The 24,649-nt window shown below is 43.6% G+C and overlaps 1 protein-coding gene across 7 annotated transcripts; it reads left to right on the top strand.

Annotated features, from left to right (window-relative positions):
* Positions 1–565: 565 nt before the first annotated feature.
* On the top strand, positions 566–22,341 carry TBCEL (tubulin folding cofactor E like). 7 transcript variants are annotated; one of them, XM_026072993.1, is made up of 9 exons: positions 566–698; positions 1,292–1,403; positions 3,805–3,954; positions 6,542–6,681; positions 9,824–10,005; positions 11,104–11,360; positions 13,490–13,616; positions 14,068–14,184; positions 19,670–22,341. In XM_026072993.1, the coding sequence occupies exons 2-9, from the start codon at positions 1,400–1,402 to the stop codon at positions 19,986–19,988; spliced, it is 1,296 nt and encodes a 431-aa protein (XP_025928778.1). In that variant the 5' UTR covers positions 566–698; positions 1,292–1,399; the 3' UTR covers positions 19,989–22,341. The 7 variants fall into 7 exon arrangements, with proteins under 7 accessions (XP_025928778.1, XP_025928779.1, XP_025928776.1 ...); XM_026072994.1 differs by having other exon boundaries at positions 566–732; XM_026072991.1 differs by having other exon boundaries at positions 566–1,090.
* Positions 22,342–24,649: the final 2,308 nt, after the last annotated feature.

Genomic DNA, 24,649 nt, shown 5'->3' with positions numbered 1-24,649 from the left:
GCCGGGCCGGGGGGACTCACGGGGATGCCCGAGGCGGAGCGGGCCGCGCGGGGCAGGAGGCGGCGGCCGCCCCCTGCGCTCGGGTCGCGTCCCCGGCAGCCCCGAGGGGCCGGCGCAGTTGCCCGGGTCGCTCCCGGAGGCCCCCTCGTGCGCTTGCCCGCGCCCTGGCGTCGCCTGCTGCCGGAAACGGGGGCCTGGGGCGGGCGGGCGAGCGAGCGAGCAGCCGGGCTTGCTCTGGTGGCGTCTCTGGCACCGTTTCGTGGCCCGGGGCAGCTTGCCGCGGTGGCTCGAAGCGCGTGTCCCCCTATCCTGCTGGTTCTCATCCATCCCTATCCAAGGATCTCCTCACAAGTAATTTCCCCGAATCTTGTCACAGAAGGACACGCCACCTTCTATCAAATGTGTGTATTGTCTTATCCTTGCCTTACTTTTTCACATATATGAACACGTCAAAATGCGTTAGGTGTGTGACCGGCCAGAATCCGCTCTGAAGGCATTCAGATGGCATTGGAGTTCATTAGAGCATCGTTAGTGATGTAATTCTTCTGACAGGTCTCTTCTTTTTTTCTTTTTTTCAGCTTATAGCACTGAAATAGAAATATTTTCCTGTTATTCTTGTTTGGTTTGGCCTTTGTTCTTCTTGCACTTCCCTCATCCTCTGAAGGAGCCAGATTGGTTTCCCTTGGATCTCAAGTCAGGTTCACACCTTTCTTCGCGGACACTTAGCGTGTTGTATGTCATCGGGGCCACAGCCCTTCAGCAAGATGTTTAAACGCAAAGAATTTTTGTCAACATCTTCTGAAATCTGAGCGCACCTTTTGGAATCCATTGTGTTATTTAGAAAACCCCAAAGTTATTTTAGGATACGACTTGTTCCTTGAACCACCAGTAGAAAACCGCTGAGAAATGTGCACCCTGCTAATTATCGTATCCTGCCCTTGTGCAGATGACATTCATTTGAAGTGCCYCATGGCTTTCTTTGAATGTTTGTTAGCCCTTGTTATTAAGTAACGCRGTAATTTACAGAAGCTATGTACCTGACAGATTATTATACTTCATGTTAAATCTGATGAGAAGGGAGGTGAGAAAGGTAATTGGACACCCCCCCCCAACACTGTTGTCATCTGGCAGTGACATTGCTTTGCTAAAGTAAATCTTAAAAAGAAAATGTTTGTGATGGAAAGTTGATGAACATAAATAGTGTTAGTTTTGAGGTTTTGTTTTCAGTTCTGGAATACTTTCATTTTTCAGGAGAACATGTGAATTTTTTGGTGTTTTTTTTTTCCTCTAGTGTTATGTTGAGGTGACTTCCTCATTTGGAATTTCCCACTTGATGTTACCTCAGTGGATGAACAGGAGCGGAGTTGACTGAAAAGCAGAGTAAAGGACAGAAAGCTTTATGGGTGGGTGAGTTCCAGAGCAGGATGTCTTAATGTCCATCTAGAAACCAGTATCTCTCTCTCTTATAATACTGAGCTCTAATCCACTTTTAGTTTGAGGGCTTTTCAACGTAAGGCCTTGGCTGTCCAGACAAATCATTCTTCTCACATGCTGAATGCTTTATCATAAAATTAAATGTCTTCTTTCTAACACATACTTTTCTTTGAGGACTTGCTTTTAGATTCTAACCACATGCTAGGATACTGACGTGAAGTTAACTCTGCGGTATGAATTGGACCATTAGTTGATGTGTGGTTAAAAAAGGGTTTGTTGGTTGGGGTATTTCTTTTTTTTTTAGTAAGACAAATCCTTTAGGTCCGTATTTGTGATGTATTATCTGTATAATATATAAAAAATTTAACAGGCTTCAGTCAATTTGCTCCTTATTATACCAAATTCCATTGTGAGAGAGGGTTTTTTAGGTAGTCTATTCATGAATGAGCAAAGTAGAGCTTGTTAAACAGTTGATTCTCAGCAAAGGGAAACTGAATCTTACTTCTATTTTTTGTTCAGGAATTTATATCTGTCCTTACCTTTAACAAATCTAAAGGAAAGTTCTTGGCAGCAGAGAGAATTTTTAATTCTGTGTTGGCTAGCAGCATCATTTCAAAATAAGTGTGGTCCCCTCATTAACTCGAAGTACAGATTTCCCATAGAAGTCCTGGAGTTGCCGATTTGTGTGCAGAATGYGTACATGAGTTGAGTTTTGCTGGTATATTAAAAATGTAATTATACAGTAATTTATGAAAATGGTGCTCCGTGACTAATTATATGCTCTACGAAATCTGCATTTTTTTCCTGCAAATTTGTTCCTTGTGGAGTTAGAACTGACAGATGTGGATTTCTCCTCTGTGCCCAAGATAAGTGGCAGGCCCTGCTTGGGAGCGCAAGGGCTCTATTCAGCCTGCAAATAATATGGCTCCCTTGACTCTATGCACGTATTGAACGTGACCCCCTTTTATCTGGAATAACATAAAACGTGAAGTTCAGAGTGTGCGAAGGAAAGTAGGACAGGTAAATTTACTTTCACCTCGGGTACAACAGAATAGCGACCACCATGGTATCTTTGTGCCAAGTAACTTCCAGCTGACATTTGATATCTTACAAGAAACGTCAGCAGCCCACAATATACCAAGTCCTTTTTCCTGTGCTGTTCCTTTCTGTGACACATAGATACGAAGGGCATGTTTATCTTCAAGATACATTAAACAGCTGCAAAATTGAAATGGCAAAACTTTCTTTTTAGACTGGCCAAATGATGTGTTCAGATGTGCTTGAGACTGTTTCATGACCCAGCAGTTGTATTCTAATTAGAAGCCCAGGTTTGCAAGCAGGGTGGAAGAATTGTAGTTCTTTGCAAATATCAGAGGAGAAATGATGATACTGCTTTTCAGGCTAAAACTTGCTTTGAATGAGGCGCTGTTGTTAGTGAAGATGAGAGCCCTGAGATACCTTAGTGAGCTTAATATCAAACTCGAGTACTTCCATGACACCCTGTGGGCCAACTGATGGAGGCCTTGTCAGCAGAGGCTGTTGAGCTCCAGGCTATTTATTGCATTGGGGTGATTTAAAAAAAAACAAAGCGTGTCCTGTTTTGCATAGTGTTTCTTCATAAACAGTTAGGCCTTTTTTTTTTTTTTTTTTTGAAACACAAGAAGGTATGGCTAAAGCCATTACTTTTATTTTGTCTATCAAGCTGAAATGCTGGTATCTCTATCACACGTATGCAATCGAAGTGCATCATAATCTGTCAAAGCAAATGACAGTGGATAAATATTATTGTCCCCAGCCAACAGAAGAGTCGTTTTGCGTCGGAGTTTAAAGTCCTAGACGTAACTTCAGCACACCGAGCACAGCAATTAGAATCCCCAAAGCCCATCTTGACTGAAAGTCCTGAGCTAGAAAAAAGGGAAGTGTCAGGATGCGAACACACTTTCAAGCAATTTCTCACTCTTAAACAACTCTTCCTTCTCTGCCCTCCTTGCAACCCTATAAACGTCTTTGAGAATACATATGAAAATCTCATAGTCCACTTGTAAGGCAAATAAACACTCTCTTACAGCCTGGGGAGTACTGGGAACTGGGCAGTTCTGGAAGAGCGTGTGGGGTCAGGAGGTCTTGTACTTGGACTGTAATGGTATGATTGAATGGGCTTGTGTATCTTGAGCCCTGTTTTTTTTCATGTGATGTGTTACTTGAAGATTAAATTTGAAATATAACCTAGTAGACTAATCCGCAGTTCAGAAGAAATGAAACCCATGACCCAGCTGGTCACTTCTTGTCCTGCGTTTCTAAAGACCACTACTGGAGATGATCATTAGTAGCTGACTGTTTATGTCCTCTGATGTTTTCTGTATGAATTAGAAGTCCAAGAAGGGAACATGGACCAGCCCAGTGGAAGGAGTTTCATGCAAGTTCTTTGTGAGAAATACAGCCCCGAGAATTTCCCGTATCGTCGTGGTCCTGGTATGGGAGTTCACGTCCCAGCAACTCCCCAGGGTTCACCTATGAAAGGTAGGGTTCCTGTCTTTCTGAGCCTATGTGGGGTTTTGTGTGGGATCAGTTCCTCTGTTGTTCTTGCTCGTCTTGAAGGAAGAATCCCCCTTATTTGCTTCAAAGAGAACCATCGTACTTGTATTAATATGTATTTCTTACTATTCAGTTGTGTATCTTGGTCAAATTAGTATGCTCTAATCGTTGCCAGGCTCCATGTAGTCGGACAGCATTGCTCACAGCAGCAGCCCAAAATTATGTAGGGTTATAGAACAGGGTTCAAGTTGCTGGGGTCAAGTATCTCCTGAATTCTGGTCCTTCTGACTCATCTCCTGACCTTCCTTCTTAACCATGGGAAGCCTACTTTGCATTTATTTTCTTCTTCTCTTAGATGCAGATGATTGCCTGTTTCAAGTATTAAGGGTTTAATTAACATTGCTTGCAAATAAAATGAAATGTAAAAATTGTTGGGAGAAGAAAGAGTCGAGAGACTGGCATCTAACAAAGAGGGAAAGTTGATTCAGTGACTGAACTGGTTACTGTAAAATCCAAGTAAGTTTTCCTATCCCCTTCATTGCTAGCATAACAGAATCCTGTCGAAGAAAGATGGGAAAAGGCCGTGTACAAAGCTGATTTTTTAAGGACTCAGCAGTCCTGCGGTTTATTTTCCTCAGACTAGAGACACTAACTATTTTACTAGTAGCTGTAACAACATGTATTTTTGCAGAGGTGGCTTAATGAACGCACAAAACTTGATTCAAAGTCTAGGTAGCTCCGTATGCCAACGGTATTATGCAATGCTATCAACTTATGTTAATGCCTACAGGTTCAGAGGGAGTCAAGGGTGCACTCGATGGGGCCATTCATCAAGCCAAGCAATGAGTCATTTAATGTCTAAATAGGCTTCTTTTGCGACAAGCGGCTCGAGTCTGTGGTGTACTTTAGCTCACTTCTGAAGGCACTGAATGATCTCTGGGCGAGCTTATACTGACATTGTGGAGAAATGGCCCTTTCTCCCTTGCTTCTGCCCATGCTGCCTTGAGGGAGTTTCAGACAGATGTGTGTCTGAAGCGCTCTGCTGTTCATGTGTGTCCTTCAGCCTTTTTCAATGCAAAATCCATGTCGCTGTTTCCAGCTTTTTAAATGGATCAGTCTGACACCCTTTAGTCTTCCCTCAAGCTCTGGTGTTAGCTTTTGATTCTCTGTTTATTCAGATGATTCTGAGATTCACATTTATCCCACCAGAACCACCACTTCTTTGTATAACCTTTTGACTATCTTGAGTTGTAACTATAGTTTAAATTTCTATCGGGTCAATTTATGTCATAACCAGCCCCAAAAGGGAAAAATAGCTATGGATGTTAGCTGGATGAATTTACAGTAACTGAGTTTGACAGAGGAGAAAAAAATGCCCAAGTTYAGTTGAGGATAAAATGTACTGCCTGTCGCTCAACATTAACAGGAACAGAAAATCGTCTTAATGGAATATTCAGTCAACTCCCTTTCCTCTGTGTGTGAGCGCACGCTTACCTGAGAAGAGGGACCTTGTTTATAAGTCTTAAAATGMGACTTAAACATGACTTACAAGTACCTCATGAATAATTTCTGAAGTACATCACTGTCCTTTAAAGAAMCCTAATGTTAATGAACTTGAAACTCAAATTACTCTGGTAATTGTCTGCTGTTACAATACCTTTCTAGTCATACAATTGTCAAGTACTAAAGAGAGAGAGAAAAAGTACTAGCTTTTTAGGAGGAAGCTTGTTGTTAAATTTTAGTGGGTTTTGGTACTCAACAGAGGTGAATGAGAGCTGTATTCTATTTGACAGACTGTAAGATTGATGGCATGCTTTGTCTAAACATGAACTTCTTGTGTTGAAATGGTTTTCTGTTACAAATCCATAGCCATTTACTTTGTCTTGGTTATGCATTAGCAAATCAGGCTGTGACTGTGATCTAAGTCCTTGCCTGTGAAATAGCTGCAAGAATGTTTACCTGCATGAGAAGGGACTAGAGCAAAATTTAAGCAGAAGCATAAAAAGCAGAGCAAACAACTAAGCTTTCCCAGATCATAAAGAGCATTAAACATCCTATTTTGTTGAAAAGGAAAAGCTCAGAAAAGAAATGTTTAAATATTGCCGTGCTGTTCCTAACCAAAGTGAGCTAAATACAAGAGGATAAGGGAGTCTGACTCAGTACAACTAACAGTGCAGGTAGAACCATATCCTATCTCCAGTAGCAGATGCCTGGGAAAGAGCCTAAGTTCTGGCAAGCACTGATACGACACGGACTATAAACCACAAGTGTCTGGCCTGTCCTTGCTGGGTTGTGGAAAGAAATGCATATAGTAAATGAGCATTGATACAGAATGATACTTCACATTTAGAGGAAAGAAGACTTCCTGATTTATATCAGACACTTGTTGTAAAATACATTTCTCTCTGGATATCTCTAGAATATGTATAAATTGTGGTAATTACCATTGGATCCTTTTCTTTTGTTGGATTTCAGGCTTATCTTCTTTGTGCTTGTTGAGACCAAGGGGTAATCTTCTGTAACTAAGGAATGCAATGCTGACTGGAGGGCATCTTTTTTTCCCCTGTTTCAGATCGCCTCAACCTTCCAAGCGTGCTAGTATTGAACAGCTGTGGCATAACCTGTGCAGGGGATGAGAATGAAATTGCTGCCTTCTGTGCTCATGTGTCTGAGCTAGATCTTTCTGACAATAAACTGGAAGATTGGCATGAGGTAAAAAAGGCTTTCTGAACAGCTTTGATGGCTGCTACTATGACTGTGAATGCATTGCAGGTTATAAGAGTGTTATGCTCGTTTAAGGAGATACGTTTCCATTTTTTTGTGGGTTCTTTCTTATCTTTGAAGTTGATAGTTATTTACTTTGACAACCATAGAGCGATAAACTTGATGAATATAATCCATTTGAGCACCTGACTCCATTTTCCTAGTGACTTATGATCTTGGCCTATAGGTGACAAATGTATTTTCTATCATGCAAAGCGCTGGAACTGTCCTTTCAAACGTCAAGAGGTTAATGAGCAGTGCGGCTTGTTAACAGAGTAGGAATCAGGAGGTCTGAGGAATGGGACTTGATTCCAGCTCTGCCACTGATTCTGTGACACTGGGCAAGGTACTTTTTCTTTCTCTGCTTTAGTTTCCCCACCTGCAGAACAGGTTTAATAACATCTGCCTCATAGGACACTTTGAGGCCTCATTAATTAATGGTAAATGCTATTGTAAAATGCTTTGAAGTGCTTGACTGAAATACGCTGGGTAAATGCAATGTAACACCAGTAAAATAATCACAATGCGTTCAAGTGTTGTTGTTCTTCACTGGCATGTGCTCTGCTTTTATGACAGTGTTGATTGTTAGAAATATGTGAAAAAGAACGGGACCTGTGACCTAAAAATTATCATGAGTTTCTATCCTATCAAGCTCCTGTGTCTTTAAACGCTAGTGAATGCAGATTTGTGTAAACATTCCAACTCTGGCACAGATGTTGCCAAGTCAGAGGCGGGATGGGTCTCTCCCTGTCCTGCCCACGTCTGTGTTAGCCTAAAAGGTATTATCTCTGTGGGTGAGAATGAGAACTCAGTGTTGTCTGCTGAGATTAGAGCCAGGGAAGATGGTTTTGTACTGAAGGCATATCTGCTTAGAACTGGGATGGTACCTCCTGACTTGGTTTATTCTGACCCCTAAAAGCCCCCTCCCGCAGTGATCAGTTGCTGTATTCCTGCTCACTGTTCTACTGCTTAATCTTGGTTGGGCTAGCTTCATGGCTGTTAGCATATTAAGGTCCTTAATCAGTTGAGAGAGATGCACGTCCACCTGTGACTCCACACTGTGTGCCTCATACCCTGCTATTCGTTCATTCTGGTGCACTGTTTAGGCTCAATTTGCTGGCTTCTGCATGAACTGCAGTAAACTGGGAAATGAAAGGCTTTCGTGCGCTTTGACCCCTTCCTCCAAGACAGGATTGAATTTTCGTAGCCCTTCCCCACAGATACCTAACTGGCTCTTCAAAACTGCCAGTGATGGGGATTTCAAATCCCTAGGTAGCCTGTTCCCATGCTTAGCTAACTTTGTAGTCTGAACTATCTACCTGAAGTCTTCCATGCTCCAAATTAAGTTAGTTGCATCCTGCCCTATCCACAGTAGGTGTGGAGGACCATTCCTTACCATCCCCTTATTACAGCTTTTTATCCTGTGAAGAACTTCAATGTCTCCTTCTGTTCCTCTTTTTGTATAATACTGAAAAAATCCATCCAGTTCTTCCAATCATTCATTTTAGGCTATGTTTTCTAGACCCCTTACTGTTTTTGTTGCTTTGTTGTCCTTCCAGTTTGTCTAGTTCATTCCTAAAGCTTAGTGCCCAAAACATGACGTCACCTAAGCTGAGGCTTCATTAGCGCAAAATGCAGCTGGATAATAACCTCCAGTGTCATGTGTGTGACACTTCAGTTAAACCTCCCCACGAGACTTTTGCAATGAGGCCCCACTGCTGACTTGTGTATTTCGTGGTCTGCCTTATCTCCTCTCATCCCAATTGCCTTGCAGAATGGAGCTCTTTAGCCAGTTGTTTCTGACTTGTAACTGTTTTCTGAATGAACTTCTTTTTTCCCAGATGTTCGTACTTTGACCTTTTCTGAACCGAACTTTATCTTACATGTTCCACATGGCTTCACTTTGGATTCTAGTCTTGTACCCCAGTGTGATGGCAGCCCTTCCCACCTTAGAACCACCCACACATTAAGAAAACTCGTAGTATGTGATTATTCTGGTCATTAAAAACGTAACAAGTAGTACTCTGCTGAAACACCTCCTTGGTTTGTCTGCTAGTCTCATTTTGAACTCTTAACTTCATAATAATTTCCCAGAGACTGTAACCCCCCAGTTTGCCTGTGAGACTGGTGTGCGGGTCATGTCGGAAGCTGTCGTCCCATTATATCTAATACTTCTCACTGAATCAGTTATCCAGTTGAGGAGGAAAATCAGATTGATGGGATGTGTTCTTTACAAATTGATATTGGCTGGCTGTTCTTCTCACTTAATCTTCTTTTAGGTGCCTACAAATTGATCATTTATTAACCTGTTCCAGTATTTTTCTGCATATATACGACATTGAGATCAGTACCAATCACACGATCCACTATGTATCCATACTGCAGAGGTGCACACTGTCTGTATCTGGCTTTCCTTTCTATTTGTTGATCTTTCTTCTGTACTTCTCTGTTGATTTGCCCTCAGGTACACATTTGGTACACACAAAAAGAGAAAGTAGCCCCAAGCACAGTTGTCTGAACGTTTGGACTGATTGTAAGAAAGCTGCTGTTTTCAGAATAATGGAATCTAGTAAGGAATTCACTGTATGTGTACAGGGGGCTTCTGTCTTTTACATTGGGCAAAACAGGGTGGTCTCTGACTAGTGGAGAGCAGTAGAAAGCTGAGCAAGTGATCAGTGTGACAGCTGTAAACTCAAGGGACATACCAATTGCCTCCCTGCCAAAAGAGGGCTACAGCTGTTTTCTAAGATACTAACTCCTTTAATGTGCTATGTCTTAAGCTTTGTGTTCAGGTGGGTTTTATGACCTCTCCCAAGTGACCTGCTTTCTCTTATCAAGCTGCTCTGAGAGTGTAATTAAATGAACTGTTGAGGTGAATGAGCAATTAACCAATCAATCTAGATCGTTGAATACCTGGAGTATGAATTACAGATAGTTATCAAGAAGTCTTTTTTTACCCCCGTGTAATTTCCTTGTCTCATGGTCATTCTGAAGGGCCCCCCCTTTTAGGAGATGCGATATTATTGCATGAGGTCCGATTACTGCTTGATACGCATTTCTTTCTTTCTCTGTTTTTTCCCTCCCCACCTAGGTCAGTAAAATCGTGTCCAACGTTCCCCACTTGGAGTTTCTAAACTTGAGTTCCAATCCTCTCAGTTTGTCCGTTTTAGAGAGAAGGTGTGCTGGGTCTTTTGCTGGTGTTCGCAAACTTGTACTCAACAACAGCAAAGCCTCCTGGGAAACGGTCCACACAATCCTGCAGGAATTACCAGAGTAAGCATGGGGAGTTTGGCACAGAAAGGAGTGCTCACTGCATGTACGTTAAGGCTGTCTTATCAAATCCTGTGGTGGGAATGAGTAAGAGGGGTGGGGAAGCGAACGTGATCAGTAGAGGAAAAGGGGATTTTTTCTTTGGGAGCTTGGAAACTGGCCAGTTGAGTGTTTCACATTGTCTTTAAAGTTCAACTTGTTTGGCTCTGCAAAGCCAGAGGCCCCTCTTTCACATCTAAACACTAGTGCTGAGAGAGATGGATAATGATCCTGACAATTCAGGAGGTGACATGCATTCCTCTGAGTCACTGCCAAATGAATGGCGTGCTGCACACCTGTAATAATAACTCTTGAAAGGGATGTAAATTTGAGGGTCTGGCCACTTGTCAAGTAATATTTCATCATGCTTTTTTGTGAGAATTTGTTGATTTCTGTGGCTTGGCCACAGTCCACCTTGGCAGTGGCATTCTGCTTCCCTAAACTTCAACTTCCTCGGTGGCTTCAGTTTGATGCCAGATTTCTCTTTATACCACTTTGTAAGCAGAGAAGATTACAGTGGTATATCCCACTTGGCAAATGCACACTTAACAGGGATTAGGGAAGCCAGTTTAGTGGTCTGAAAACTTACCAGGACCTGTTCTCTAGTTAATGGGAGTCTTTGGCTGAACCAGTAATATGGATAAAAAGGGTTGTCTGTGTTGTATGCAAATGCCTTTTTAAATTAAATGGTGAACATTGACTATTACAACAGGTAAAATGACTATGGGAGTTGGGTTAATGGCTTGTTGGGCACAAATGTGTAATGCTTTTTTGAGCAATCTGTTACATAACTAATACCGATAGTATTTTGGGGGTTAGGGGAATGCTTAGAGGTATTTTTCATCTGTGTAGGAGGCTTGTGGATGGGAGTGAAGTAGAGACCTGGTTGAAACCCTCCATTTTGACTGTTCAAAGGCCTTCTCTACATTGAGGTTTCAGATCACATAAGAGCCTTTACAGACAGCTGTGTTAAAATTGCATATGGAAGTCCCTCTACCTAAGATGTTAACCATTGCAGAAGGAATATTGAGATGATAATACGATCTTTCTTCCCCTGTGCAGCTTGGAGGAGCTCTTCCTGTGCCTTAATGACTATGAAACAGTGTCTTGTTCTCCAGTTTGCTGTCAGTCTCTCAAATTACTCCACATAACTGATAATAATCTTCAGGACTGGACTGAAATTCGAAAATTAGGAATTATGTTCCCATCACTGGACACACTTATTCTGGCTAACAACAACCTAACAACCATTGAAGAATCAGAAGATTCTCTAGCAAGGCTGTTCCCAAACCTGCGATCCATCAATTTGCACAAATCAGGTGAGAGCCTGGAAGCTATATGCTTTTTGTTCTCAGTGTATGTGACAGCCGTTGATCAAAATCTTTGCTCTTGAGTAGGTGAAAAACATGCTTGTTTTGTTGCACTTTGAAACTTATGCCTTGGTGTGGTGGCTTGCTAGATCTCTGTTAGCAGTAAATTACCTGCAGTCAGCATTGCTTCCTGCAAAGTGTGAGAGAAGGTGAGTGAAGGCAGAAGTGCTGTGCAGGAGAATAACTCTTGTGGGATGTCTGTGTTACTCTCATGGAGATGAAAATGTCCAGTTACCTTTGACCTAATCTATCCTGGCCTATCAGCCGTGTCTAGAAGCTGTCCATAAATGTGGTCAGGATAAGCCTATCATGTTGAAGTCTTGTTTCCTAATGGAGCTAAAGTAAGGCCACACAAACAGATGTAGCAAAGCAATGACCTGAAGAATACAGTGAAATCTTTTCTTTTAGGAAAGGAAAACAGGCGGGAAATGAACTTGCCCATCTCTGTTGGCTTTGCTTGCTGCTTTTGGTAGTTACTCATTGTCTAACTGATGAGTCAGAGTAATGTGGACTGGTAGTTATTCAAAATGAACTGGCAAAGGTTTTCTATGTTAGTAGTTTCCCTCTCTTTCCTCTCCCTGCCCCCAGGTGCCTCCTGGCTGGGGAAAGGATAAACAAATGTCTGACAGTGGATGGAACAAAAATATCCCATTTGCCTTTCATTCCCTATGTTTTATGTTTGGTGAAATTCATGTTGTTAAAGCCAGTCTGTATGTGTAGTCTCTGAGGTGCTTAGTGGAGATCAGGGATGAGCTGAAGATAATGGTTTTTATTCAAAGTGTAGCAGGGTGGCGGGATGAAAGGATGAGTATATTTTTCTGTCAGAGCAGATGCTGTTGGTGACATCAGTGTCTTCTTCAGATGTAGTTGGCTCTCAGATCTAGCTTTCTCCCAGCTACAAGAACTTTTTGGCCATTTCAGACCAGGGTGATTCAGAGGGTTACTCGTCACCCCTTGCAGTGTCACTGCAAGCACTGCAGAGAGAAGGTGGAAGAGTTCTGCTTCTGTATCACACGTTCTTTAATTTGTCTGTCAGCGTGGCTGTGGCTGACAACGTTACCCAAACTTTAGTTACAGGTCACCTTGGCAGAGGTGTTTTGGCTACTATGGAAGAAGGAAGCTCTCTCGGCCCACCTTGCTCACAGTGCCATGCTAGTTGTAGGAATTTTGATTCTGCTCTGAAAACAGCCTATTCTTCTGCGTTGCTATTGCAACACAAGGTTTGGGCTTGAACTTACAGTTTCCTGACAGGCTTAGCTTAAACAAGACCTCTAATTGTCTTTGAAGTGTTAATTTTTCTGTCTTTTCTTGTTTTCTGTGCTGTAGAGGTGAAGCTGCTGATTGTTTTTCTGACAGAATGGTTTTCTAACTTGCTTTGTTAGTTTAAGCATCTGGAACATTCATTCGAAAAGGATTACATTAAACTTTTCTGCAGTCACAGCAAAAGGAAGCAAAGCCGATTGGTGTTGGTATCACTACATGATCAGAGTTGTACTGTTGCTTGATCCTCCCCTTTTTTATTTTACCCCCTCTACTCGCCTTATTATCCCACGTCAGATCTTGAGGGGGATAAAATTGATCTAAAGCCTTTTCATTAAATGGTGGGATGGCTTAGGGGACTGTTTTACCTTTGGATTGTGAGTTCAGCCTGGACCCAGGTTGGTTACATGTGCAAGTTAAAGCCATTTGATGGCTATTTAGTGACCTCTAGAATGACGTACATCCTGGTAACTTTAATACTGCTTAAGGCAGCATCCCTCTATAGAAGCAGCCATCCTAACTGATGCTGATTGATATTCAGCAGTGCAGCCAAGGACCGAATGGCACATAAAAACTAAGCTCCCTATTCAACCATAGAGATCATCCTTCTAAACAACAACATGAGAGAACTTAAGCTGCTACCTCTTATAAGCAAATGAAGGAGATTTGTTGCAGTATTTCACCAGCAATAAGTTGACTTCTCCAAGCAACTTCAGTTGACGCTGCCCTGTCATGTATGTTCTTTGGCTATGTCTGATATTCTTTGATATATTATGTATTATCTGTGTTTATTTAAGCAAGTCATTTCTTCCAAGCAGGTCTGCATTGCTGGGAAGACATTGACAAGCTAAATTCTTTTCCCAAGCTTGAGGAAGTCAAATTGCTAGGAATCCCTTTGCTGCAGTCCTACACCACTGAGGAGCGCAGGAAGCTGCTAATAGCCAGGTCTGTTGTTTGTTTGCTCTGCACAGCAGATGTAYTAAATGACAATGAATGGCTGGGAGTGGGTAATCAGAGGAAGAGGCTGTTATGAGACACTGTTTTGTATGAATTCACAGCTCAGAAAGACTTGGTGTTTTTCCTGTGTGGGAAAGAAGGGGAGAAGTGGAAATGTTTGGTCTAAATTCTCTACTTTTCAGAGAATTTTTTGAGTCTCATACATGTGTGTGCATACGATGCATGTGTGTGCTCAAATGATCATGCTTAGTTTTAAATCTCTTTGGAGAAACTGCATGGAACTTGCCCTCTTGAGAGAGGGAACAGAGGCTTAAACTACCTGGCATGATTCTCCTGATGACAGAATTGCGGAACGTAGCTTTTGGCCGTGACCGTCTTGCTGATCACCCTGGCTGCATTTCTGTCCTTGCTGACTGTGTTTCTCGGTGTCTACAAGCAGGTTGCCATCTATTGTCAAGCTTAACGGAAGCATCGTTGCCGATGGGGAGCGAGAGGACTCGGAACGATTCTTCATCCGATATTACATGGAGTTCCCAGAGGAGGAAGTCCCATTCAGGTATGAATTCTTTGTCCTGAAATGCGGAGCAGGCACAAAAGGGAAGCAAGGCAAAATAAAAGGTGACTGAAGAGATGATGTTACATGGCAAACTGGGGCTAGCTGTTCCAGAAAAAACATTCTTTGCCTTCCTTCTGTCTTGTCTTCCTCATTCTGTTTTAGTTCATCTCGTTCATATTGAGATTGTTGTCTGATGACTTGCTGAATTGCTTCTGAGTCACATTCAGCCTTAAAGTGTCTACGTCAAGTACCATTTCGCGACATGACTGTTCAGTTAATGATCTTCATTGCTCCCTGGTCTCCCTGGTGGCTAGTTTCATAATCCACCTGTGCTTGGGAGTCCCCAAAAGCCAGTACAGATCTTTCTCTCTGGTGCCGGGCCGAGACATCTAATTCTCTTGACCATCTGGCATGTGGAATGGGCCTGGTGTTAGGAAGCTGTCCCCTCACTTTAAAACCTGCAAATCGGAAGTCTGATGGTTTTTCTTTGCCAAAAATGTATGCCCAATGATCTGTTAATCTTAGTAAACTAATGAACTTTGACAGATGCTGTTCAGTCAGTATCTTCTCTAAGCCAGCATCTACTTACTGCTTCTTAATGGGGTGAGGAAGGATCATTGAGTGTCAAGCTACTGCGTTTACATGTGTTTTGCACTAGGACAATGCACTTGCCCTCACGTACTTTTCAAACAGTGAAGCTTCATAATCTTTTCTTTACAGAAGGGGGTAAGAGAAGTGTATGTGTGCAGGGGTGTGCATGTTCAAGGACAAACTGAGGTAGAGAAGGTTAAAGGTATGGCCTGGTAGGGATCACAAAGACGGAAATTAGAATCTAATCAGTGTTTTGTTGGCCTGTCAGTGTTTCCTTTAGTTTAACTCATAGGTAAAACTACCTCTGTTTTTTAGAGAGTTGTGTATTTGACCTGCCAATACAATAAGTGCCTCAGAAGGCTGGAATGGGGAGTGAGGCCATGGTATTTATATGAATACAAACAGGTCCAGCGGTTATAGTATTTGTTAAAGGCGTGCTAAGGGTCAGTTCAGAGGTGAATGCTACTAATATAGTCAGGAGAACAAGACACCTGGTGATCCCTCTGTGTCTTTTTCTGAGGACAAGTCCTGGCTTGTAATTTTAGAAGCCCTTCAAGCAGAAAAATTGAAGCAAACATTGTAAGGGATAGCAACGCAGCCTGGGAACGCAGGGGAGAGGAAGGGGAAAGGGGGACAGGGACTGTGAGCTCATAGTGCTGTTCCTAAAAWGGATTGTTTTCATTAACATTTTATTCCTGAGAAAACTGTTTTATGTCCCTGCTTTCATGGCTCCAGAAGGAAGAATTGCAGGGCAGCTGAGCCCAGTTGCTCCAGCTGAGTCCAACTCTTGGTGAATATGGCTTGGGGTGACCTGGAAACCCTACCCAGGAGAAGGCAAGGCAGGCCCTGGCGCTGAAAGAGTGTTTAGTTACAGGGTAGGAGGGGAACTAAGGTGCAAGTAACCTTTTAGTCAGTGTGCCACCCTGAGCTCAAAAATGGTTCAGGCGTGAGAGAGAAGCTAAATAATGAAGTGTGCAGACTCCGATTATTTTTTTTTCCTACTTGTTGCCTTGGACCTGCATCTCAAGGTATTGTGGTGCCCTGTGTGTACAGGAGCGATATGTTATTGAGAAGAAGATGGCCAAGCGTAGCTTCAGATGCACGGGATGCTACTATTGAGATCCCAAGCACTGGGAACAGGCCATGTGTGCCCATATAGTTGCATAGTACCATGCACAACTGAGCTGTGTTTCCAGGTGTGAGCTCAGGGTATTCTGGCCATTTCATAAACTGCTATTATCTCTTACACACCCCTATCATAAAGCTGGACTGGGGAAAGAAATACGTTGATGAACATGCTATCTCTTTATGCTGCTTCAGTAGATACCGGAGATTTACCTCCTCTGCTGATTCCTTAACCTTTAAACACTGTTACTGTCCTCCTCTTAATCAATGGGCTCTTTGTTTGAATCCCTTCATCCATGCAGTGTTTCCAAGAGACTTGTGCAGCTCCTAAAGGGGGTTATTCTGTTCTGGAGGGGTTGTGTGCCACTTCAGAATGTTTTCCAGTGAGGCTGCAGAGGGCTGAGAGGGTGTTTTTAGTGCCAAGGGCCAGATTTCACTTCCTAGACTCATATGCAGCAGTTCTTATAAGAACCAAAATTTGACATCCTTTGTAGAGTGAATTTTTGTTTGTTTGCTGTTAATCCTCCGCTTTGCTCCCAAGTCTGGTACTGTCTCTCAGAAGGTGGTTTGTAATTAGAATCTAATCAGGACAAATACATGTTGTTGCTGGGGGTACAGCATCTGCATTGCAGTGCTGCCTCAAGTGGAGGAATAAGACATATTTGCGCATGGAAGACTTAAAAGTGCAAGCACCCTCCCCCCACCGCCCAAGACTGTAGATGCATAGCGTGTGATAAACAAACAGCCTGCTGTCTGGTGTTAAACCTCCCCGGTTGTGTTGTATCTCTTCACAGACTACAGCTTGAAGGGATGGGAAAAGGAGTGAAACGGACAGAATAGTTTCTCTCCCTGGGTGACGTGGGCCAGAAAAGAGCGCTGAGCGTACAATCCAATATTGGCTGGCTTCTTGAGTGACGTCTTTGTTTCTGTGGCTTTTTAATGAGTCCTCTGCTTGTCTGGTCCATTGTTTATCTGCAGAATATCAGAGCCACTTTTAGCCAGGCTCAGTTCTTCAGCACCATCTTCTCTGGCAGCCAGCGTCCGTCAGGCTGTGAGGGGTGATTGTGCAAGTCTCTGAGGTGCCCGTTACCAGGGTACGACAGAACCGCATGAGCAGTATGCCTTCGTCCTTATTGATTGGTGGGTGTCCGGTTGTTTAGACTGCTAGCTTTGCTTGCGGATTGTGGTTAGTGTGCAAGGAGTGGACTGGAAAGCTTGTTCTGCCTTTCCTTGACTTGAGAAAGTTTAAGACAATGTTGCCCTAACCCTCTGCATGTTTAAAGCTTGCATTTGGGTAACCTTAACACATTCACAGTACTTCTCCCTCTCAGCTTACTTGAAAATTTTCCTTCTCTTTATTCTGTTCCCCCTATCTGCACTGTTTGCTTTCACCTGTAGGCTGTGCTTCAGGGAAGCGGCTGTGAGCATACAGCTGTTAAGGCAGGGAGTCATTGCAGCCCAGCTGTCTGCAGGCTTGCTGTCTTTGCCTCGCTCTGTGTGGCACGCTGTTTCCCTCGGTGCCTGAGTTGTGGCAATACTTACAGCCGGCATGTGAGAAAGCCGTTGCCGGATTGCAGCCTGCAGAATTGGTTAGACTAAGGGAAGTCCCAAAGAGGGCTGAGGGGCTGGTGCTGCATGCAAGATGCGGGTTTGCTCTCTCTCCCACTCTGGCTGGCTGGTGCTGCTGAACACGTCCTTCCAGAGGTAGCGGAAACTGTGCCACGTGGAAATCCTCCCTGCCGGTGACATGTGGGCTAGCACTCATTCTTACCGCCGGCGGTAGCCCAGTGGGTAAAAGACGGGGAATGCGTTGTCTCCTCTGAGAACGAATGGCTTTCTGCACAAGCCTGATTGTGTCACCCTGTTGATTGTGAGAGCAGGGCACCAGCCCGTATTTGGACACTCCACCCTGGAGAAGGCTTATTTTGTCCGTGAAGCTAGGGAAATCCTAGTGCGTCGTGGTCCTTGCCTCATTTCCCGGGCAGACAGAGGGCCTGCTGTTCTGCAGGAACATTCCTACCTTCAGCATGAGTCCCTGGGGTCATCCGTCTTGCCAGATCCCATCATCACTTGACAGGGGCGGTGACACAGCACCAATCACATTCAGCTCGGAGTCAGATTGGGAACAAAGAGAGCTTTCTGTGTGGCACACAGTGGAGAGCCTCTGAAATGTTACCTCCTCTCTGCAGCTCCTGGTCTTTGTCGTTTCAGTTGCATTGTGTTCTGGGTTGACTTTCTGCCACTTTCCCAGCCAGGCAGGGGAGATGCTGCCTCTCCTGATGGGAGAGAGATCTGCTGCGGGAGGGGGAGAGTGGCTCCGTTCCAGCATGTGGCTCCCTGGGGCTGGACCTCGTCAAGGAAATTTGGTGAACTTTGCTCTAAGGAGAAAGTTTGTCGAACGTGTGGTGGAGCCATTAGAGCTATGCCAGTAAAATTCCCATGTCATTTTAGAATAGATGCGAGTGAGCAGTTGGTGGAAAGTCCCACTTTGGTTCTGGCGCAGTGCATTTGCAAAGAGAGCAGTACTGACTTTACTAGAGCAGTGCGGTTTTCACTATATGATATCGGTTTCCAGAATATGTGGCTGCTCACCTTGACACAGGTGATCTCGGTGACACTGTGTTCAATGAAAGTGTAGCATTTGGAAGCTAGCTAGCCTCCTGAAAAATGCCAAGAATTACCTGAGACTTGGGTCAGGCACTTAAGGCACTGTTACTGGGAACCTAGGCTGAGGGATGTATCGTTTGTGTTATTGTATGTTTAATCCTGATGCTCCTTAGGGAAGTGTTTTTGTTTTAGCAGCCGACTTAGACTCTTGCAAGCACAGCGTCCTCTCTTGCTTCCAGATCCTGCTCCAGTCACAGCTGTTTCCACAACTGTAGAATGCCAGTAGTGAGCACTGCTGATGAGTTTTCTTCATTAGGCTATTTTGAGACCAGTTGACCTGAGCCTCTCGGGTTGGTGATAGCTTTACCTTCAGTGAGATACCTCCTCCCTAGTCTGGCACCCGCTCAGCTTGATATCTGCCCTGCAGTGCAGCTTGGGGACTGTGTGAGACGTGGTGACTGGAGTGGGTGGGCTTTCTGGTTCTATTTTTCCTTTCCAGTGTCGTGCTTGGGAAGCATTGTGTGATCTGTGTTGCCTCGTGCTAGAAGAGCGGAAAACAGGACTCGTACCATTCCAGATTTCTTCCTAGTGGATGTCTGTTTAGGTCATTTAACTTGAGTCGGGGATGAACATTGTCTAATGTGAGCAAAATACAGTAAGAATGCTCCCTGAAGTGTTTTGAGATTTGGTGGCAAATGGGTTGTTTCTTTGGTCGTTTCTGTGCGGGATACTTGTATGACGAGAGGAGTGTACTTCAGGCTTTGAACTCTAGCACGGCAATATTCTTTATTCATGGGAGCTTCGTCCTTCCTGCTCACCTTGAAGGAATTGTCAGTTAAACTGATAGATGTTTCCAGGAGAGCCATATGTGAGCCATTCACTGAAACAGAGGACGGGGATCACTCAGCACTGTCTGGGTTCTGGCCTTAGTTCTTGTCAAATAGTTCTGGGCTTTGCATGGATCGCACTTTGGAATCTGCACTTACCTCTTGTAAACTGGTCACTGTATTCTCCATCCAGATGTTAATTTAAACTTTGCAAGCTAGTAGCATCCTTGGATGATTGCTGCTGCAGAATGGTAGTATTAAGAAAGTGTCTTGTGAAGAGTGCAATGGCTGTATGAGGAACTGCGCTGTAACTCTGGACCTGTTCAATTTTTCAGGTATCACGAGCTGGTAACAAAGTACGGGAAGTTGGAACCTTTGGCAGTAGTGGATCTTCGGCCACAGAGCAGCGCGAAAGTTGAAGTTCACTTCAAGGATAAGGTAGAAGAGATGTCGATCCGCCTTGATCAGACTGTGGCAGACTTAAAGAAACAATTAAAAACTGTAGTGCAATTGTCAACAAGCAACATGTTGCTCTTCTACTTGGACCACGAAACTCCCTTTGGTCCCGAGGAGATGAAATACAACTCACGAGCACTGCATTCTTACGGCATTCGGGATGGAGATAAACTTTATGTGGAGCCCAGAATGAAATAGCCTCTTTTGACCTTGTGCGTGCACGCGTGTGTGCACACACACCCCCACACACCCACACACATGCATTAAGGAGTTTTTGCAGGGTTTTTATTTCAGCCAGTTGGTTGAGGTTTGGTTGCGTTTCTATAGCAGGTAATTTCTTAGCCCGGAGAGCGTGCCCTGATCTGAGAACCATGCCCACCATCCAATGCTGGTGACCTTGAAGTGGCAATTGACTTCAGCGCATGTGTTTCAGTGTGTCCAATACCTTGATGTTTTCATCAATGCTCCGGTATACTCGTGATTTGGCATGAATGGTCAGTTGTTCAAGCTAAAGAATGCTAGGGCCCATAAATTAGAGAGCTGTTTTTTGTGGGTGTTTGGGTTTTTTTGTTTTTTTTTGTTTTTTGGGKTTTTTTTTTTTTTGATACAACAGAGCACCCTTTTGCCTAGCTATCTGACTGTGGCTTTAGCTAGCTGAAATATCTTTTCTAGCTGGGTGCTGTCTCTTAACTTTGTCACGCTTGAGTTCACTGAAAGGATGTTAAACAGTGTTCAGCTTGAATCAGAGCTCAGGTATTTGATGCATTCTGCATCCTTAATTCCATTGGTTTGCGAGACTGAACCAGATGGGAGAATGAAAGAGACCCTATTAGAAGGAAGATTTCTTTTCAAAATTTGTGATGTGTATTTGTGCTGTCCCACTCTGATTTTTTGATGAAAAAGTTTGATTTCTGTGCCCATTCTGTAACACTGAAAATCTGAAGGCAAAGGTAACTTGGCAATGTAAGTTCTGAAGGAAATTTTGGAAGGCGATGGATGGGCCTTGCATTGGGTGGGGTTCAAGGGTAAGAGTACAGAATTGTGTTGAAGAATTTATTCCCCACCTTGGCTACTGGAACATCGCTGCAATGCTGAAAAGATCCAGTTATAAGCACTTAGCATTGCGACAGTTTGTACTGAAAGTGGAATGGCTAAAATTGCTCTCCTGGGAGAGAGTAAGTCTAAAGCTGAAGTTTTTGTATGTTGCTGTTGCACCAGAATTGAAATTTAGCACTTTCCCCAGCCCCTGACTGTGGGGTCCCTGCTTAGGGTCTGAACTAGGAAAGTTTTGACTCAGAGCAGTTTATAGAAGGTCAGTAAGTGAGCAACTATACTCACATTTATTGTAAAGCAGTTTTTCACCCTCTATATCAGCTTCCCCCCACATGCACCTTGTAGGCATTGTGTGCTGCTGCTTAAATTAGCCCCTTTTTTCTACTTCAGAGCAGATTCCCTTTATCTGTGCTATGAGACCCTCCTTCCTTTATATCTCTTGTAAATCAGACAGCCGTTTCGCTTTACTGTGTCCTGCCTCGTTCCTCTGTCGCCCTGAGAAGCTGAAGACTTTTCAAATTACTTAGTTATAAGCAACTGCATAAAAAGTTTTTCAAGCTGTGCAATGAGGGCTCTAGTTACACATGAACTTCTGACCTTAATTTTTAAGCGTTCTCAATCCCCACGTGCACTTTCTTTCCCATGATGCTTTTGTCCCAGTCACTGAGCTCCTTTATATTCTTGGAGTTGTGTATTTCTCTTCATATTTTACCTAGATTGTGGGGTGGGGTAGGATGGGGAGGTATGAAGTATTATCTCATAATCTTCAGGTTCAGGATGTAGGATCCGTTCAGAGGAGACTGGTTCTGCATTTAAGGTAATGATAAAAATGGGAAGATATAAGACAAGTTAATTATTTGTGCCTCATCCCCCTGCCAAAAAACGTACATCTCATGGCGCTGCTGAGATGAGCAATACAAAACAGACCAAGACTTGCCGTTTGTAACAGAGAATCTGCAGTACGTGGCTGTGGGACTGTGGTACCCTTAACACAGAAGAACGGGGAGATGGCAGCCGTGTAACATAAGATGATGCTTTTATAAGCTAGAGCTTTACTGAAGATGTATTTTCCATTTGGGTAGTGAAAGGCATTTGCTGCCTTATAGTGGAACTCTAAAGCCAACACTTATGTATGATATATACATACATACGCATAGGAAAAGTTGTGTTTAATAAGATATTTTGTTATAAAGCAAAGTTTTATGAAGATATGGTTGTTTAATATTAGAAGCCTATTTCTCCCATTGACCTCCTGTTTAAGTACATTATCCATCAGTCGCTGGATTGCTAGAGGTAAGCGACTGATGCAGATACAAAGGAATATCTGATCTAATTCTATAGAGCAGTAATTGCCTATGTGAGTATATTTATGGCATTGTAACTGGTATTAATGAGATGCTGTAATTATTGACCAACTTTTTCAGCACAATTAAATGTCTCGGTTTCAGAGAAGGAAATAAACAAGGTCAATTAAAGAATTGAATGGGATTTTAAAGAAGAACCAAATATGTGCTTGTAAGTTTGTTTGCCTGCAAAAAGTTACGCTTGTCTGCACACAGAATGATAGTGTCACCACGCTGGCTCTGAACTATAAATAAATAATGGTTTGATTTACGGCAGACCTGGCGGGAAATTGAAAACGGAAAAGGAGAACACCTTCTGGCGTACCAGGTTGACACGCGCTGCATAGCCACTGGAGATTTGGTGTTAACATCTAAACTGGATCCCCTGGTCTGTCCAGGTCTGCAAAAGTCATGGTACAAATGTTGCAGTCTTGCCGCTTCGTGAGGGGAAGGTTGTTTCTGGCCAGCGTTGTAAAGCCGTTCACCTTCTGTGCAGCCAGCAGAGCGTGCGTTGGGCGAAAACCAAAAATATCGGTTGGCTTCCAAGGAGAAAAAGGCATGCCCCAAGCCCAGAGCGGTGTCTGCATCCAGGCGCTTGACCTTTGACAGTAGGTGGAGTGGTGCGCCACAAACACAGCAAAATGTTCCAAATCGGATCGCTTTTCGTGCGTAACAGCTTTTGGAAAAGGGTCATGTATTTGTGCAATGTTACCACTTCATATGGGACTGTGTCGTGGGGAGAGGGGGTCTGAACAAGATAGTTTTTTTGCAGAACATGGGTCGTGAGAATCTGAGAGGGCTCTGAGACAGTAGGAAATTTGATTTAAATCTATTCAGTGTCATAAGGGTCTGCGTCCTCGATTTGTCGACATACCCGCTTTAGCAAAAGGTCCCTAGTTCTGTTGTGTTCTTTGAAGAAGACAAAATACAGACTTGCAAGCTTCTCTAGCTTTTGTGTCCTTTTATCCGAGCGCGACTTTTGTCAAGAACCGTTTTGTTGTTCATGCTAGTTCATGCATAAAGTCTGCCACAGGCAGTTTGCGCAGTGGAAAAAGCACCTGGTTCACAAGGAATTAGGTGACAGCTATATACCAAAGTATCACACGGCTCTGTGTATTGAGATCAGATGCTGTGCCGTTGTCTTTTTGGATGTGTTCCTCTTGAATATCCGTGTTTTGACCAGATGTTACAACTGGATTGCTTAATCAGCGATGTTATGAATATGTATAGTGTGGCGACTGTTTGTCCTCTGCTCCCTTGGTGTGTTTTGTAACTGCTTTTACTGGGAGTTGCATACATACTGGTGGTAGATGATGCAGCGTAGTCAACGATGGCTTGGGACACCTCAGAGGAACTGTGCTTAATCATGCTCCTTGCCTCTGGGGAGGGGGTCTTGTTTTGCCCTTGCCTCCTCTGGTCTGTAATCCTAAAAATGCAACGTGTCGGCTCTGCCTCTGTCAGTTGCCGTTTTTGCTTGTAAATGAGATTCTTTAGGTTCTGTTCGTGTACAGATTTGAAAATGCGAGTGATCTGCTGAAAGCATCCCAGAGGCTAAAATATGTATTCCTGGCAGCTGTGCCGCCGTCGTCCGATTGTGGCACTTTGCCTAGGCATTAGAGGGGACGCCTTCCCCAGAGCGACGGCAGAAGGGGCTTTCGCCATCTCAGGCCTTTGTCTCTGTGATTGCTTTTCTGCAGTTACTGGAAACTTCAAATATAATTTAAACATGGAGTTCTATTCTTGCACTCTATTAATTATACATCCATATGTAATTTTAAAGAAAAAGGAAAAACTGTAAGTCCATCTCTTTTTTTATTCTGGTTTCTCTCGTGGGGAATATACTTCCCACAATTTGCCTTTGGTTTGCTTGCAGACTTAGCGGTGGAATTCAGGCCAATTAGGTAATCGGTTTGGATCAGTTCAATAAACTTATTTAAATTTTTGCACAAAAAAAGTTTCCAGAGTTTTGTGAGCACTTTCTTGTTTCTTCAAGCAAAACTTTTCCCTCCTTCTCACCCACACGTTTATGCACACCTTTGGGAGAGTTAAACCTGCCAAGAATTTTCTTGTTTTACTAGCTATTCACATCAGTCGTCTGCCCTAGTTGCTAAGGCTCGATCACCTTACTTGTGAGCGATCCTGCTTGTCGAAAGCGGCGCTGAGCGCTTTGGAAATAGTAAGAGAGCATTTTGTCTCCAACCCATGTCATTTTGCTTTACGTGGTGGGGTCCCGATGCTCGAGTGTCTGTTCCTCTTCTGGACTCTGTCTTTCAGTGGTGGTGATAAACGTCCGCTTGCAGGCTCGGAGCAAAGCACGAGCTCTGTCTCCGTTCCTTGCTGCCTGCGCGCGGTGGGACCAGCCTCGCAGTTAAGACGAGTTTCACCCATCCAGAAAGACGCAGTAAGCTCGCAGGTCACTTACGGGGAGGGCAGCATGGCCCACCAAAGCATTTAGTCATGGGC

The sequence above is a fragment of the Apteryx rowi genome, unplaced genomic scaffold (genome assembly GCF_003343035.1).
Source record: "Apteryx rowi isolate R43461 unplaced genomic scaffold, aptRow1 scaffold_356, whole genome shotgun sequence".
NCBI classification, from domain to species: domain Eukaryota; kingdom Metazoa; phylum Chordata; class Aves; order Apterygiformes; family Apterygidae; genus Apteryx; species Apteryx rowi.
Note: the sequence above shows the minus strand (reverse complement) of the source record. Positions and strands in the feature narration are given on the sequence as shown.

Excerpts from the sequence above, each read along its gene's own strand:
- TBCEL (XM_026072993.1), top strand. Across the intron at positions 10,006-11,103 it reads ATCCTGCAGGAATTACCAGA|CTTGGAGGAGCTCTTCCTGT; the intron begins GTAAGCATGGGG and ends TCCCCTGTGCAG. Across the intron at positions 13,617-14,067 it reads AGGAAGCTGCTAATAGCCAG|GTTGCCATCTATTGTCAAGC; the intron begins GTCTGTTGTTTG and ends GTCTACAAGCAG.